Here is a 15,022-nt window from a genome sequence, read left to right on the forward strand (position 1 = left end):
GTGACTATGCAACTAGCTAGGCCTACAACTCCAATACTTTGTTGGTGTAGAGGGGTAGCGTGAAGAGAACATTTTGAATGCTGGGAAATACTGTTTGGGGAGGACACATTTTAGTGCTGAGCGATTAGTGCTTTATGAGGTTGGGCAGTTTGATTATTAAAAAATAATTCACAGTTTTCGATTACAATGATTTTAAAGCGTTTTAATGGATATTCCAAAGCCAAAAATATTGAAAATGTAATTGCCAAAAAATTGAAAATATTCCATTGTCTCCGCCAGGTTCATATTGGGTAGACATCAATAGTAAAATAGGAAATTACTATGAAATAATACAATATTTAAATTGTGTATATTACTTTGTTTTTATTTGATTACATTATTAGTTTTCATTCCTTAAAGTAATCACCTCATTTCTGCTCAGGCAGTAGCAGTCAGCAAGCCGCTGCAAGATTGAATCCCCGAGCTGACAAGGTAAAAATATGTTGTTCTGCCCCTGAACAAGACAGTTAACCCACTGTTCCTAGGCTGTCATTGAAAATAAGAATTTGTTCTTAACTGACTTGCCTAGTCAAATGAAGGTTAAATAAAAAAAAATATGCTGCAGAGCTGTCTGATGAAATCATTTAACTAGTTCTTCAAAGAAGATAAGGCATACTTTCACAAGCTGTCTCTGGCCCCCTCTTTGTTGTGTACATTCCTTTCTCGTGCGGTTTATGCGGTCTGTATGTATCTAACATGATCTGTATATAACGACGAGATGTTCATGTCTATGCTCTAACAATGGGAGTCGTTGTCCCAAATGCTGGAAGGCAAGCGACAAGCTTAGGTCCAAAATAAGCCCATTATGCTTATCTGGGACAGATTTTGGCGAGAGTGAAACCTCTCACATCGCCTCTTCCTCTTTGATCAGTCTATTGAGACTGCAAAAACTGGGGCAATGGCTTATGGTCATTGCAGTTAATTACCACGTTCCTGCACCAAACTACGTTGAATATTTTCTTAATGCAAACAACAACTCCCTTCAGCCTAGCGTCCCACATAGTTCTAGACTTGATTTCTCAGATTTCTCTTGTGAATGATTTGATTTCACTCTTGAGAAAACACGCATTGGGCACACAAAAAAACGTAATAAAATGGAATTCAAGTAATTGAAACCGATGTCATTCCATTAGTTGTTTAATAACCCCCCCAAAAAATGGTGGTTAATCGCTCAGCACTAACACATTTATAGCCTCATACATATTAGCATGCTACAGTGGGCTGCCCTTGAGTATTTGAGCTGTAACGGCAAACATGGCAGCCATTTTACAATTCATTATGATAGAATTCCAGCTATAAATGTCTGGCTTGGTATATTTTGCTTATGCAAATCCTAATTACATTATCACAGGCGCACAGCAGACAGCCTAATAATTGATATAGTGATGAGTGCCATACCCACTGATAGAGTTCAGCCATTCTCATTAACCCCTGCAATTGGAAGTGTTCTAGATCGAAATCTAATGAATCGCTTCAATTACTTTGTCATAACATCTCCAGAAATAAGTACATGATCATCCTGCTCTGGAGACGCAACAACTCAAAGAGCTCTCCAAACAATGTTCCCAACAATGTTCCTTCCCAATCAAGGGCTTCAGTCTATGCTAATTAGCCTATCGGGGATAACTTTGTGTCAAATATTGTACACAACCAAAAACAAAGCCTGAGTGTCATACTGTGCAGTCGTGAAGTGGTGGGCCAATGTCAACTCAACTGGTGCTCTGCTTTCTTCAATAACCCCATTTTCAATGGTATGCCAGGCAGTGAACTCTGATGTGCACCACAGTCAAAACTGTGTCATTTTGTTTACTGATGTTTAGTGCCTACATGGAAGGTAAACAACATCTCAACGCTTCATGTCGCATTGAGATGTTGATCCTCTGCATGTGACCATCTCTTGTGTAGCGTATCTGATGCAAATGGTTTGCCAATTGAGTTCACTAGGCCTACCTGAAAAAACAAGAATAACCTCTTCATTTCTCTATAGGGGGGTCTAATCAGGTGATTCACTGATTTCTATAATTGCATCATTTAACCAATGAGTCAATGTCACTTCACCCTGGCCCTCCCCCACCCAGTCCAGAAATAGGAAGGCATACAGGCCTCCAGCTCTCTACTGTACAGCTGCTCAAGCAGAATAATACATGCTACCATGCATGTCCAACAGCAAAAACATGTAACATGTCATAAATAAGCTGTCCAACTGGAAGATGACAACATAGTGACATGAATAAGACTGTGCCAGAGGGTACCCTCTGATGATGTTTGAAGACTTATCCTGGCATCAATTCAGATGTTAATGACGCTTGAGTTTCGCTGCTTTTTGAATTTTAGCATAAGCTTGAATAACATATCATATACATTTATGTACAGTGCATTCGGAAAGCATTCAGACCCCTTGACTTTTCCCACATTTTGTTACGTTACAGCCTTATTCTAAAATTAATTAAATGGTTTATTTTCCTCATCAATCTACACACAATACCCCATAATGACAAAGCAAAAACATGTTTTTAGAAATATCACATTTACATAAGTATTCAGCCCTTTGCTATGAGACTTGAAATTGAGCTCAGGTGCATCCTGTTTCCATTGATCATCCTTGAGATGTTTCTACAACTGTCCACCTGTGGTAAAATCAATTGATTGTGCATGATTTGGAAAGGGACACATGTAACCTTTATTTAACTAGGCAAGTCAGTTAAAAACAAATTCTTATTTACAATGACGGCCTACCCCGGACGACACTGGGTCAATTGTGCGCAGCCCTATGGTACTCCCAATCATGGCCGGATGTGATGCAGCCTGGATTCGAGCCAGGGACTGCAGTGACGCCTCTTGCACTGAGATGCAGTGCCTTAAACCGCTGCGCCACCCGGGACACACCTGTCTATATAAGGTCCCACAGTTGACAGTGAATGTCAGAGGTCGAAGGAGTTGACCATAGAGCTCCGAGACAGGATTGTGTACCAAAGAATGTGTGCAGCATTGAAGGTCCCTAAGAACACAATGGCCTCCATCATTCTTAAATGGAATAAGTTTGTAACCACCAAGACTCTTCCTAGAGCTGGCTGCCCAGCCAAACTGAGCATTTGGGGGGAGAAGGGCCTTGATCAGGGAAGTGACCAAGAACCCATTGGTCACTCTGACAGAGCTCCAGCGTTCCTCTGTGGAGGTGGGAGAACCTTGTGGAAGGACAACCGTCTTTGCAGTACTCCTCCAATCAGGCCTTTATGGTAGAGTGGCCACATGGAAGCCTCCTCAGTAAAAGGCACATGACAGCCCGCTTGGAGTTTGCCAAAAGGCATCTAAAGGACTCTCAGACCATGAGAAACAAGATTCTCTGGTGTGATGAAACAAAGATTGAACTCTTTGGCCTGAATGCCAAGCGTCACATCTGGAGGAAACCTGGCACCATCCCTACGGGGAAGCATGGTGGTGGAAGCATCATGCTGTGGGGATGTTTTCAGCGGCAGGGACTGGGAGACTAGTCAGGATTGAGGGAAAGACAGCAAAGTACAGGGAGATCCTTGATGAAAACTTGCGAAGGCGAAGGGTCACCTTCCAACACGACAACGACTTTCTTTAGGCCGATGTTATGTATTGTATGAGGAAAATGCTTAAGCTCCCTTTTCATTTGGATGACTCCTGACTGCTCTGCTTATACTGTAGATGCTTATCTGACACTGGAATCTATAGTGGTTTCCCATTGAATCAGTCTGTTGCAGAGGCTACCACAAAAGAGTGTAGATGCAAGTCAGCCAAAAATGATTTGCTGTTTGAGAACAATTAACACTTATTTTCACTGTTTTCCTTTCAACTCTCAAAACAGGAACAAACATAACAAAGCATACTGTATCAAAGTTAACTTGAGTTAAACATAGGAGTTTTATAATCATCACACATCTCCTATGAGTGTTAAAAGAACACAAAAGCAGAAGTGTAAAAAGTATTAAGGATCAACTTAATAGTAAGCAAATGGTGTGAATACAGAAGTTCAAAAGGGTCACCTATTACTATTATCTAGGTACAGTACAGCAATGCTCTGTCTCACATGACAACTTTGATATTCCATACATTTTCCTTCAACCCTCCATCATAAAATGTTCATGATATTGAGGGTCGGTTAGTACTGTTATTGACTGCTTATGACAACTGACATTACACTGTTATGACACAATCATGTATCAGCTATTATGTGTGAAGGTAGCAAACTGGCTTGGGTAAAACATAATGGTAAAGCCGGTTGCCATAAGGTGGCATTGAAATTGGTTTGTGTGTCTACAATGAAGTTGAGATTCCACTTGTTAGGATGCACAGCTGCAGTCCATGAAGATAAGGCGTCTGATCAACCAGGTCTACACAAGAAATTGCATTTCTATGCATGGTAAATCCAATATAGTCTTCTCTGACTGAATGTTGTTTTCAAAAAATAATGTTAGTAGCAACTGCTAGGACACTCCTTTCCCCAAGATGGGTGTTAATTAATAGCTAAATATACAAATTACCTCAATTTAGGTTAAACCAACATAAGGCACCCTTTCCTTGGGCTACAGTTATTCTGGTGGCAGTCATATTGAATGACCTTATCCTCTGGGCACAAATAGAATGCGCTAGTTTAATCACACGAAATAAATATCTGCACTTAGGTTCAGATTTAAGACAGAGCCAATAATGGCATACAAGGCTCTGGTTCATGAGCTGTCAAGAAGTTTACATTTGCTTTGAATAATCAATCACGAGTTTCCTACGATTACCGTATGCACACAAAAACGTAGAAAGGCAGCGATGATGAACAGCATTTTTGTCAATGATGATGTATAGCAGTCTCTCCTTCACTGGTATTTTACTGTCGTGGTCTGGCGCATATTGTACTAGCTATGCCCACTCAGTCAAATCACAAGTAATGAGCAATGAATGCAATTTTACATATCGGTTAGGTAACTAATAATTGTAGGCTACTCGCAAGCTAGTTTATTAAGCACCATACACTGTGTAATAGCAAGCAAGCGCGCTAAACTGGCCGGCTAGCTAACCCACTTATTTGCTTGATATAACTTGAGGCTGTGTGTGAGTGAACAATAACTTGGAAGTACCAGACTACATTGCCACGCCATTCGCATTCACAGAGACATGATTTGGTAACGTGTACAGTAGCTAGCTAGCACCTACCTGTTTCTTGTCAAGTCAACAATCCTGTTCTGGTTCTGAAACAACAGCCCCTTGTTTTTACCGCTTTGACATCTCCAACACACGCTGCTTCAGATCCAAGCCCGTTTATTTGACGTTTTCACTGGCTATTTACGTGAAGACACACCCATGCAAAGATTTACATTGGCCATACTCTATGTCAATCAACTGAACAGCTAGGTTTCCCGCGCCCACCAGTGATTTCGCAATCCCTTTTACCAATCCTTAAAATCATATTTATTTGAAGATCTCAAATCTGCTGTTTAGCCTACCTACATACTGCTGTAGACTACGACTCGTAGACTTCAAACATCGTGACTACCAGTAGCACCACTGTAACGTTACCAATTCAATTTTATATTTGTCGATTCAGTAAGATTATTAATCCATAACCTTTGTATTGTTTTTCTCTGTGGGATGATGAAACACAAATGTAATTTTTATTTCATCCTGTGGCTACATTTTAAACTACTAGTCTTCACTGGGCAACATACCCCAGTGAAGCAAAGAGAAGGAGACAATAATAAAATCCATGTTATTACTATCATACATTATCCTGTCAACCATTATTCTTTGTTCACAATGATTGGCCTGTGTATCATAATGAACAGTGCTGAGTAGGTGGGGTGAAGTTGATCATGCTGCTTGCAGTGCTTCAGCTTGCGACACTCAACACCACTCAGTCTTTCAGAACCAGGGGTGCTTTGACAGTAGCAGCAACCTCAGGCCCCATGAGCTCCTCTACAATGGCCAGGGCAAACTCAAAGCTGGTTCCTGGCCCACGGCTGGTGATCAGATGGCCATCCTTCTGGACCCGAGCCTCCGAATACGTGTAGTGGCCTAGGGAGTGGAGAGGAACAGTGGTGAGTACAGAGAGAGACACTATCGTTATGCATAACTGTCTGCAAATGCAGATCATTTAGTACTGCTTCAAATCAGATGACTCATTTTTGTTTTAATCTTTTCAAAAATTCCTTCCCCCACCTTAACTTGCGTTTGTGCAGTATATATTTTTAAAAGTATTTCTGTTACTGTGTTCACTGTTTGAGTCGGGTCAAATCGCTTTCCACAATTTCCAACGCTCCTTAGCCTAGGGCAGGGATCAACTAGATTCAGCCGCGGGCCGATATTTTCTTGAGCGGATGGTCAGGGGGCTGGAACATAATTACAAGCAATTTGTAGACTGCAAATTGACCGCAAGAAGCCCAAACAGATATAATATTTAACTAAACATAATAATTTCAAACCTGGCTTACATTTGTATACAATCACATATCTATTATGCGTGGGAATACTTTGGAACAGATTTCCAAAATGTAAAATTACTTGAAGCTGATTTGCTGGTGTTTTTAGTCTTTTATGTCTAACCATTTTATTTGGGGGGCCAAATATAATCACCCATGGGCTGCCAGTTGAGGAACCCTGGCCTAGGATCTGGTTTACGAGACTGCATAAAGACCTTGTATTAATGATTACCATAAAGTATGGAAATCATTTATAGCACCCTCTGCTGGACACAAAAGACCACATGCTTATGTCATTGTTCAGTAGTACCGATAATATGGATGTGCTCATTCTACTGCAAGAATAAGCTGCATTTCCTGTCACACTGAGCCTGCCGAGTTATCATACAGATATATTTCCTACCTGTGGATGTATTTGGTGCGTAACAACCAGCTAACAAACAACAAAACCACAGTGGCTGTGTTAGCCTGTGACCAAGCTATGTACAGTAGTAGAGATTCATCAGCCTGAACCTTAGCCCTGTGGTAGCCAGGCTGTTTTACTTTACCTCCAGTCATCATCTTGTCCTTCGCACCAGGGTGGGTGGTGACCGTGCTGCCGTAGGCAATACCATGTGCCAGCAGCGCCGTGGGACCTGAGGTGAGTAGGGGACAGGAGAGTTAGACCAACACTGTTCTTTCTCTCTGTAGTCAAAATGTTGAAAACCGACATGGCGTCTCTGGACATTGAACAACAAAGGTCTCAAATTATTTATTCACAAAAACCCAGAGAAGTCTATCTATACATCTTAATTTCACATGCAGATTGACACAACTTTTTGTTTTCCTTTGAGGTGACATCACCACTAAAAGCCAGACTCATTAGTAGAACCATAAACTCGGATCTAAAACTAACCACATATGGTTTCAATCGACCACTGCATGCCATATTTAGAGGAAGGAAAAACCAGAGTAAAAAAATAATGGACTTTATGTGTGCTGCATTAGCATCGGCAACATCCTAGCACTGCAGTGAGCTCATCCTCAGACTGTTAATAAATAGAAAGGGAAAACTGGGAAAACTACCATCTCCAAAGACAGGCCAGGGCTGAGAAAGAGGGAGGTAGTGCACGCCTCTCTCTGATAATAACAATAACGCATAAATGGATGGTCTTGAACAAACCAGTGATATGTTTCAGAAGGGAGTATGAAATGGGAGACAGGAGGGGCTATGGCATTTATACACCTGCTATATATAGAGGAATTGAGTCAAGCACTTTTCACACCTCTGTTCACATTAGAAATAGAAAGCATTATTTTCACATTAGCAGAGCACAATGTGACACTGCTGCTGATTCTCTGTTTGGCAGGTTCAGTATATATTCCTGTGGGGACATCAGCCGTTTTCTAGGACGCCCTTCACTCCACTTTGCCAAATGGGTCCCATGTCCTCATTCACAACGTCCTTCCAGTGCCCTTCATCAGCACAGGCGGGCAGACGGGTAGAAAGTCTCAGGGGTAGAGGGCTTTGTCAATGGCAATTATATGTGGATGTTAACCTAAGCTTCAATGGTCAATGTGTGTAAAAGTATAATACAATAGTCTATCATAGAAAAATCTTATTCTGTATTGGTTTCCTGCTCAGTAATAATGGAAAGGCAAGGCAATGTGACAGCCCCAAGTCCCAATCTACATTCACTGGTTGACAGAAATTGCTGGTTGCCGATTTAACTCAAGATTATGATCTAAGCAATCTTGTCCCAGCAGACATCATTGACACAGATGCATTCTGGAGTGTGTTAGCTGCAATGTACTAGAGATGGATGTGTGTGTTCTCACAGAAGGAACAGTACCTGCACAGACAGCAGCAATCAGCCCTTTCCTGCCCTCCTGGTCCTTCAACACCTCTTTCACAGCAGGGGACTACAAGAGGAACAACATGGGGCCACATACAGAGAGATGAGGCACTCTACTTTATCATGTAGAATGTGTGTTATAACACTGCAGTAAATGCTCCTCTGCTAGATGGAATAAGAATTCCCATGAAATGGCAGTGGACATTATAAAAAATGTCATAGATGAGTCTTTGTTTTCAGCATGACAAAAAAAACAGAATTGAAATTAATTGTGGGACAATGCCACAGAACTTGTAGTTATAAGGGCTAAAACCATAATAAAATGTGGATTAGTATCATGGTGTCATACTGCATAAATGTATATTTGCTTGTTTTTAATAAACAATAATCTTCATAAGATCATAAAAAGTCAATTATATTTTAAATGAAGGAAAATTATGGGACTTTTATAGTTTTCTATCGTAAATTGTCCCCCAAGACAACTAAAACAATTCAAGGGACAAATGTTACAGTATGCACCTGCAATGTTATATTGGCAATGCCAGGGACACACAGGAGAGATGAATCAGCGGCTAAATGTTCTGGCAATGAATGCTTAACATTAAGTGCATTCCTACCTCTGACAGGTTCTGGGCACCGAGAGCCCCCCCTGGTAGAAGAACCACATCATACGGACCCTGCAACCCAAAACATCAAAAGATACAAGGTCAAAGATAACAAATTCTTATTACCAATTTAAGATGCATCAATCTTGAACATTAATTAATGAAGAATGTTTTAAAGTGCATTATAAACTCTATGAAGTCAGAGAACAGCCTGCTCTGTGGCCTAATGTGATTGAAGGGTATGGAGGCAGGAGGGCAGAGAGGGCTCTGACCTGCTTGCGGGCATCCTCCAGGCTGGAATCAGGAACAAGGTAGATGTCTCTGCTGCACTGCACAGGGTCTTTGCCTGTCAACCCTGCCAACGTCACAGCAATCTGCAGGATGTGGACACAAAAAAAAGCACAACTACTTCAATAGACTGTCATTAGTCATTGCCTCTTAAATTAATCATAAAATCCCACTACTCAAATATGAGTATGGGACTTTTAATTAGAAAAATATAATCTGCTTCCTATTCTGCACTAGTCACCTTTGACATTTGCAGTGGCCTTATACTCACATGTGTTGAATATGCCAACACACTAGCTAACAGCATGACAACGCATTAGCTAATTTATTAACCATAGATAAGGATTGCATACTGCAGAGTTGTTAATCAGGTCTGTAAATAGGCTAGATTATAATAGCTAGCTAGTCCGACAATTATATCAACATCAAGCTAGCTAACCAGCTACCTAAGTTACCTAGCTAGCTATGGCAAGACATAGATCTGCATGCATGTGTCAAACTAGCTTGGGCTGCAGCTTGACTGTGGCTAGTTAGATAAATAAAATAGCCGCTAGAATACTAACTACCTGTAATGTGCAGCTTTTAGCTAGCTAGCTAAATGGAGCCAGCTAGCCAATACTCTATTGAGATCAGTGTATGTTGCACCACCTAGCTAGCTAATCTAACATCCAATTTAGCTCGATACATGTACAAACCCCAGCTCTACGCATGACGTCCACAGGTATAACAGTTTCCATCTCCTCTGCACCTTTAGAGAGGATTACTAATGCCTTTTTGCCTGCCATTATTGAGCGAGTGGGTGAGTGAGTGTCACAACAAGACAGAAAATATCTGTCAGAGGACTTTTATTTTGTCAGGGAGCAGAGCTCTCTGCAGGAACACACATGGCTACACTACAGCTACGGGATAGTTGAAAGGACAAACACAACGCGTGCATGGTTGAACTTATCAAAGAATTTCACAGAAGTAATTTGATCAAATCAAACACACTATTGCATATATTCGATGATTCATTTTCATCTAAATATATGCAACATCATTGACTTTTAAACGCAACATAGTGAGTGTCACAAGACTGGTAGGTTCAATTACATCCACCAGGGGGAGGCATTGACCCATACATTGTCAATAAAGCTATTGTAAATAGAGGTGTTTATAAAATAAGCCTTAACTTTTGAGCCTTTGTTTGCCTAACAGATGTAAAAAATAATAATAGTAATCTTACAAGTGCGATTGAGGTTTATATTATTCAATACATTATTCAAAACTTTAATGTTTATTATACAGTAATGAGGCGGCAGGTAGCCTAGTGGTTAGCCGCTGGGCCAGTGACCGAAAGGTTGCTAGATCGAATCTCCGAGCTGACAAGGTAAAAATCTGTCCTTCTGCCGCTGAACGAGGCCCCCTTTTTTTGAAATTTTCGCCTAAATGACATACCCACATTTAACTGCCTGTAGCTCAGGCCCTGAAGCAAGGATATGCATATTCTTGGTACCATTTGAAAGGAAACAATTTGAAGTTTGTATAAATGTGAATTGAATGTAGGAGAATATAACAGAATAGATCTGGTCGAAGAAAATACAAAAGAAAGAAACAACCGTTTTTTTTCTACCACCATCTTTGAAATGCAGCAGAAAGGTCCCTGTTCCAGCCATCACCCCGGTTGTCCACAAGATGGCAGTAGTGTATGTGCAAAGTTTCAGACGGATAACTTGAAGTATGAGCGAGCTACATGACATTTAGTGTGAAGTCACCCAGGTACATTTGGGCAAATCGTGAAGCAGACATTTGCATTCATATTACATTTTTCTGCAAGAATATCGTCAAATCTGTATACTACTGTATACTGTAGACTTTGATTTAGATTTTCCAGTAGCCATTCCAGTAGTCAGATTTTCCAGTAGCCATATTATAAGTTAAACATTTGCAAAACAACCAGTTTTCATATCTTCATAACTCTGAATATTCTTATAATTTTTGTCCAAAATGAAAAGGCATGTTGTTGTACAAGGTTAGTAGCTACATTTTACGACATATACATGGTTTCCGGATACTCCCGTAAAGCCCAGCTCATTGGCTATCTAGCTAGCTTTGTTTGACCCTGATTGGTGCTCTTGCTGCTGGTGATTCTCCGATCCACCTCTACGCAGACAACACCATTCTGTATACTTCTGGCCCTTTGGACACTGTGTTAACTAACCTCCAGACAAGCTTCAATGCCATACAACTCTCCTTCCGTGGCCTCCAACTGCTCTTAAATGCAAGTAAAACTAAATGCATGCTCTTCAACTGCCCGCACCTGCCCGCCCGTCCAGCATCACTACTCTGGATGATTCTGACTTAGAATATGTGGACAATTACAAATAGGTAGCTGTCTGGTTAGACTGTAAACTCTCCTTCCAGACTCACATTAAGCATCTCCAAAGTTAAATCTAGAATCGGCTTCCTATTTTGCAACAAAGCATCCTTCACTGATACTGCCAAACATACCCTCGTAAAACTGACTATCCTACTGATCCTTGACTTTGGCGATGTCATTTACAAAATAGCCTCCAACACTCTACTCAGCAAATTGGATGCAGTCTATCACAGTGCCATCCGTTTTGTCACCAAAGCCCCATATACTACCCACCACTGCGACCTATATGCTCTCGTTGGCTGCCCTCGCTTCATATTCGTCGTCAAACCTACTGGCTCTAGGTCATCTATAAGTCTTGCTAGGTAAAGCCCCGCCTTATCTCAGCTCACTGGTCACCATAGTAGCACGCGCTCCAGCAGGTATATTTCACTCGTCACCCCCAAAGCCTATTCCTCCTTTGGCCGCCTTTCCTTCCAGTTCTCTGCTGCCAATGACTGGAACGAATTTCAAAAATCACTGAAGCTGGAGACTCATATCTCCCTCACTAACTTTAAGCATCAGCTGTCAGAGCAGCTCACTGTACATAGCCCATCTGTAAATAGCCCATCCAACTACATCCCCACATTGTTTTTTTTTCTTTTCTCCTTTGCACCCCAGTATCTCTACTTGCACATACATCTTCTGCACATCTATCACTCCAGTGTTTAATTGCTAAATCGTTATTACTTCGCCACTGCGGCCTATTTATTTCCTTACCTCCCTAATCTTACCTCATTTGCACACACTGTATATAGACTTTTTTCTATTGTGTTATTGACTCTATGTTTGTTTATTCCATGTGTAACTCTGTGTTGTTGTTTGTGTCGCACTGCTTTGCTTTATCTTGGCCAAGTCGCAGTTGTAAATGAGAATTTGTTCTCAACTGGCCTACCTGGTTAAAAAAATATATATATATATTTTTTAAATGGACAAAGTTAGAGTCGTTCAAGTGATGGCCGCCCGCGTCATTGGCGTGCCATGAAGGCGTCGCTCTCTGACCAAATATGGTGTCCTATAGGATATACTACACCCTAATGATATAGTGAAGTCTGGTTACGTTCTAGGATCTAGGATCTCTGATTTCAGAATGTAAGTACACATTTCACCTTCAGAGGTGAATTTATAAATCCTATCGCGGTGAAAAAAGTGTTTTGATGTTAGGAGCTCTCCTCAAACAATAGCATGGCATTTTTTCGCAGTACTAGCTACTGTAAATTGGACAGTGCAGTTTTATTAACAAGAATTTAAGCTTTCAGCCGATATAAGACACTTATATGTACCGACATTTGTTGTTTCTCTAAAATCTGCGATGGTGACATAATGCGCTGCATGATTTACATCTGTCCCCTAGACGGGACGCCGATCCCTAAGAAGTTTTTAACCCACTGTTCCTAGGCCATCATTGTAAACAATAATTTGTTCTTAACTGACTTGCCTAGTTAAACGAAGGTTCAATTTCTTTTAAATTAAAAGATCTGAAAGAAAACTAGTAAAAAAAAATAACAATTCCCTGATGTTTCTGAAATGAGGGGTCAATAAGGTCATAAAGTTCTTCAAGCTCTGTCTGAGAACTTCTGCATTCTCCAGCAGAAGAAGACATCTCTTAAGGCACCCCTGGGAATTATATTTCAGTGTAAGTCCCAGACTTAATGTCTCGGGCATTAGTGTGCAGGCACCCTTCCCAGTTTAATCTGCCACTGTGCATTCTGCTGCAGAGATTCACTTTCATATTTGTGTGAGGAACAAGAGCCCAGTGAAACAGCAGATTAGACAAAGCTTTGGGGGTGTTGGCGGCAGCTTGTTTGTTGCGTGCCTGTGAGCCAATCCAAAAGGCAGTGGTGATTACCTACATATGCAGCTGGGATCAAGTTAGCCAGACCCACAGTGGAATACAAGCTAATTTGCCTAAAACATTGATTTATTTATCCATTTACTTATTTATTTACAGAAAGAGCTCATAGTATGTTAAAGATCACACTAAGGGCATGCCTGTTAGAGTGATTTGCAAACCAGGTAACCTGGTAAGAATGTCAAATCAAATCAAATGTTATTTGTCACATGCGCCGAATTAAATGCTTACTTACAATCCCTTAACCAACAATTCAGTTTTAAGAAAATACAAAAAAAAAGTAAGAGATAAGAATAACAAATAATTAAAGAGCAGCAGTAAATAACAATAGAGGGGCTAGGGGGGTAGAAGCCTCTTGGACCTAGACTTGGCACTCTGGTACCGCTTGCCATGTGGTAGCAGAGACAGCAGTCTATGACTAGGGTAGCTGGAGTCTTTGACAAATTTTAGGGCCTTCCTCTGACACCGCCTGGCATAGAGGTCCTGGATGGCAGGAAGCTTGGCCCCGGTGATGTATTGGGCCGTACGCATTACTCTCTGTAGTGCCTTGCAGTTGGAGGCCGAGCAGTTGCCATACCAAGCAGAGATGCAACCCGTCAGGATGCTCTCGATGGTGCAGCTGTAAAACCTTTTGAGGATCTGTGGACCCATGCCATATCTTTTCAGTCTCCTGAGGGGGAATAGGTTTTGTTGTGCCCTCTTCATGACTGTCTTGGTGTGCTTGGTCCATGATAGTTTGTTGGTGATGTGGACGCCAAGGAACTTGAAGCTCTCAACCTGCTCCACTACAGCCCCGTCGATGAGAATGGGGGCGTGCTCGGTCCTCTTATTCCTGTAGTCCACAATCATCTCCTTTGTCTTGATCACTTTGAGGGAAAGGTTGTTGTCCTTGTACAGCACGGTCAGGTCTCTGACGTCCTCCCTATAGGCTGTCTCATCATTGTCGGTGATCAGGCCTACCACTGTTGTGTCATCAGCAAACTTAATGATGGTGTTGGAGTCGTGCCTGGCCGTGCAGTCATGAGTGAATAGGGAGTACAGGAGGGGACTGAGCACCCCTGAGGTGCCCCCGTTTTGAGGATCAGCATGGCGGATGTGTTGTTACCTACCCTTACCACATGGGAGCTGCCCGTCAGGAAGTCCAGGATCCACTTGCAGAGGAAGGTGTTTAGTCCCAGGGTCCTTAGCTTAGTGATGAAATATGTGGGCACTATGGTGCTGAACGCAGAGCTGTAGTCAATGAATAGCATTCTCACATAGGTGTTCCTTTTGTCCAGGTATGAAAGGGCAGTGTGGAGTGCAATAGAGATTGCATCATCTGTGGATCTGTTGGTGTGGTATGCAAATTGGAGTGGGTCTAGGGTTTCTGGGATAATTGTGTTGATGTGAGCCATGACCAGCCTTTCAAAGCATTTCATGGCTACAGACGTGAGTGCTACGGGTCGGTAGTCATTTAGGCAGGTTACCCTAGTGTTCTTGGGCACAGGGACTATGGTGGTATTACAGATTCAGACAGGGAGAGGTTGAAAATGTCAGTGAAGACACTTGCCAGTTGGTCAGCGCATGCTCGGAGT

General features: G+C 41.6%; 1 protein-coding gene across 1 annotated transcript; it reads right to left on the reverse strand.

Annotated features, from left to right (window-relative positions):
* Window positions 1-5,442: 5,442 nt before the first annotated feature.
* On the reverse strand, window positions 5,443-10,048 carry LOC120065137 (Parkinson disease protein 7 homolog). The gene is made up of 6 exons (XM_039015900.1): window positions 9,897-10,048; window positions 9,186-9,287; window positions 8,926-8,985; window positions 8,306-8,375; window positions 7,022-7,108; window positions 5,443-6,069 (listed from the first exon to the last, which is right to left on the reverse strand). Exons 1-6 carry the CDS (start codon window positions 9,984-9,986, stop codon window positions 5,909-5,911), a joined length of 570 nt encoding a protein of 189 aa, XP_038871828.1. The 5' UTR covers window positions 9,987-10,048; the 3' UTR covers window positions 5,443-5,908.
* Between the last annotated feature and the right edge of the window lie 4,974 nt (window positions 10,049-15,022).

Source organism: Salvelinus namaycush, chromosome 20, assembly GCF_016432855.1.
Source record: "Salvelinus namaycush isolate Seneca chromosome 20, SaNama_1.0, whole genome shotgun sequence".
NCBI lineage: Eukaryota > Metazoa > Chordata > Actinopteri > Salmoniformes > Salmonidae > Salvelinus > Salvelinus namaycush.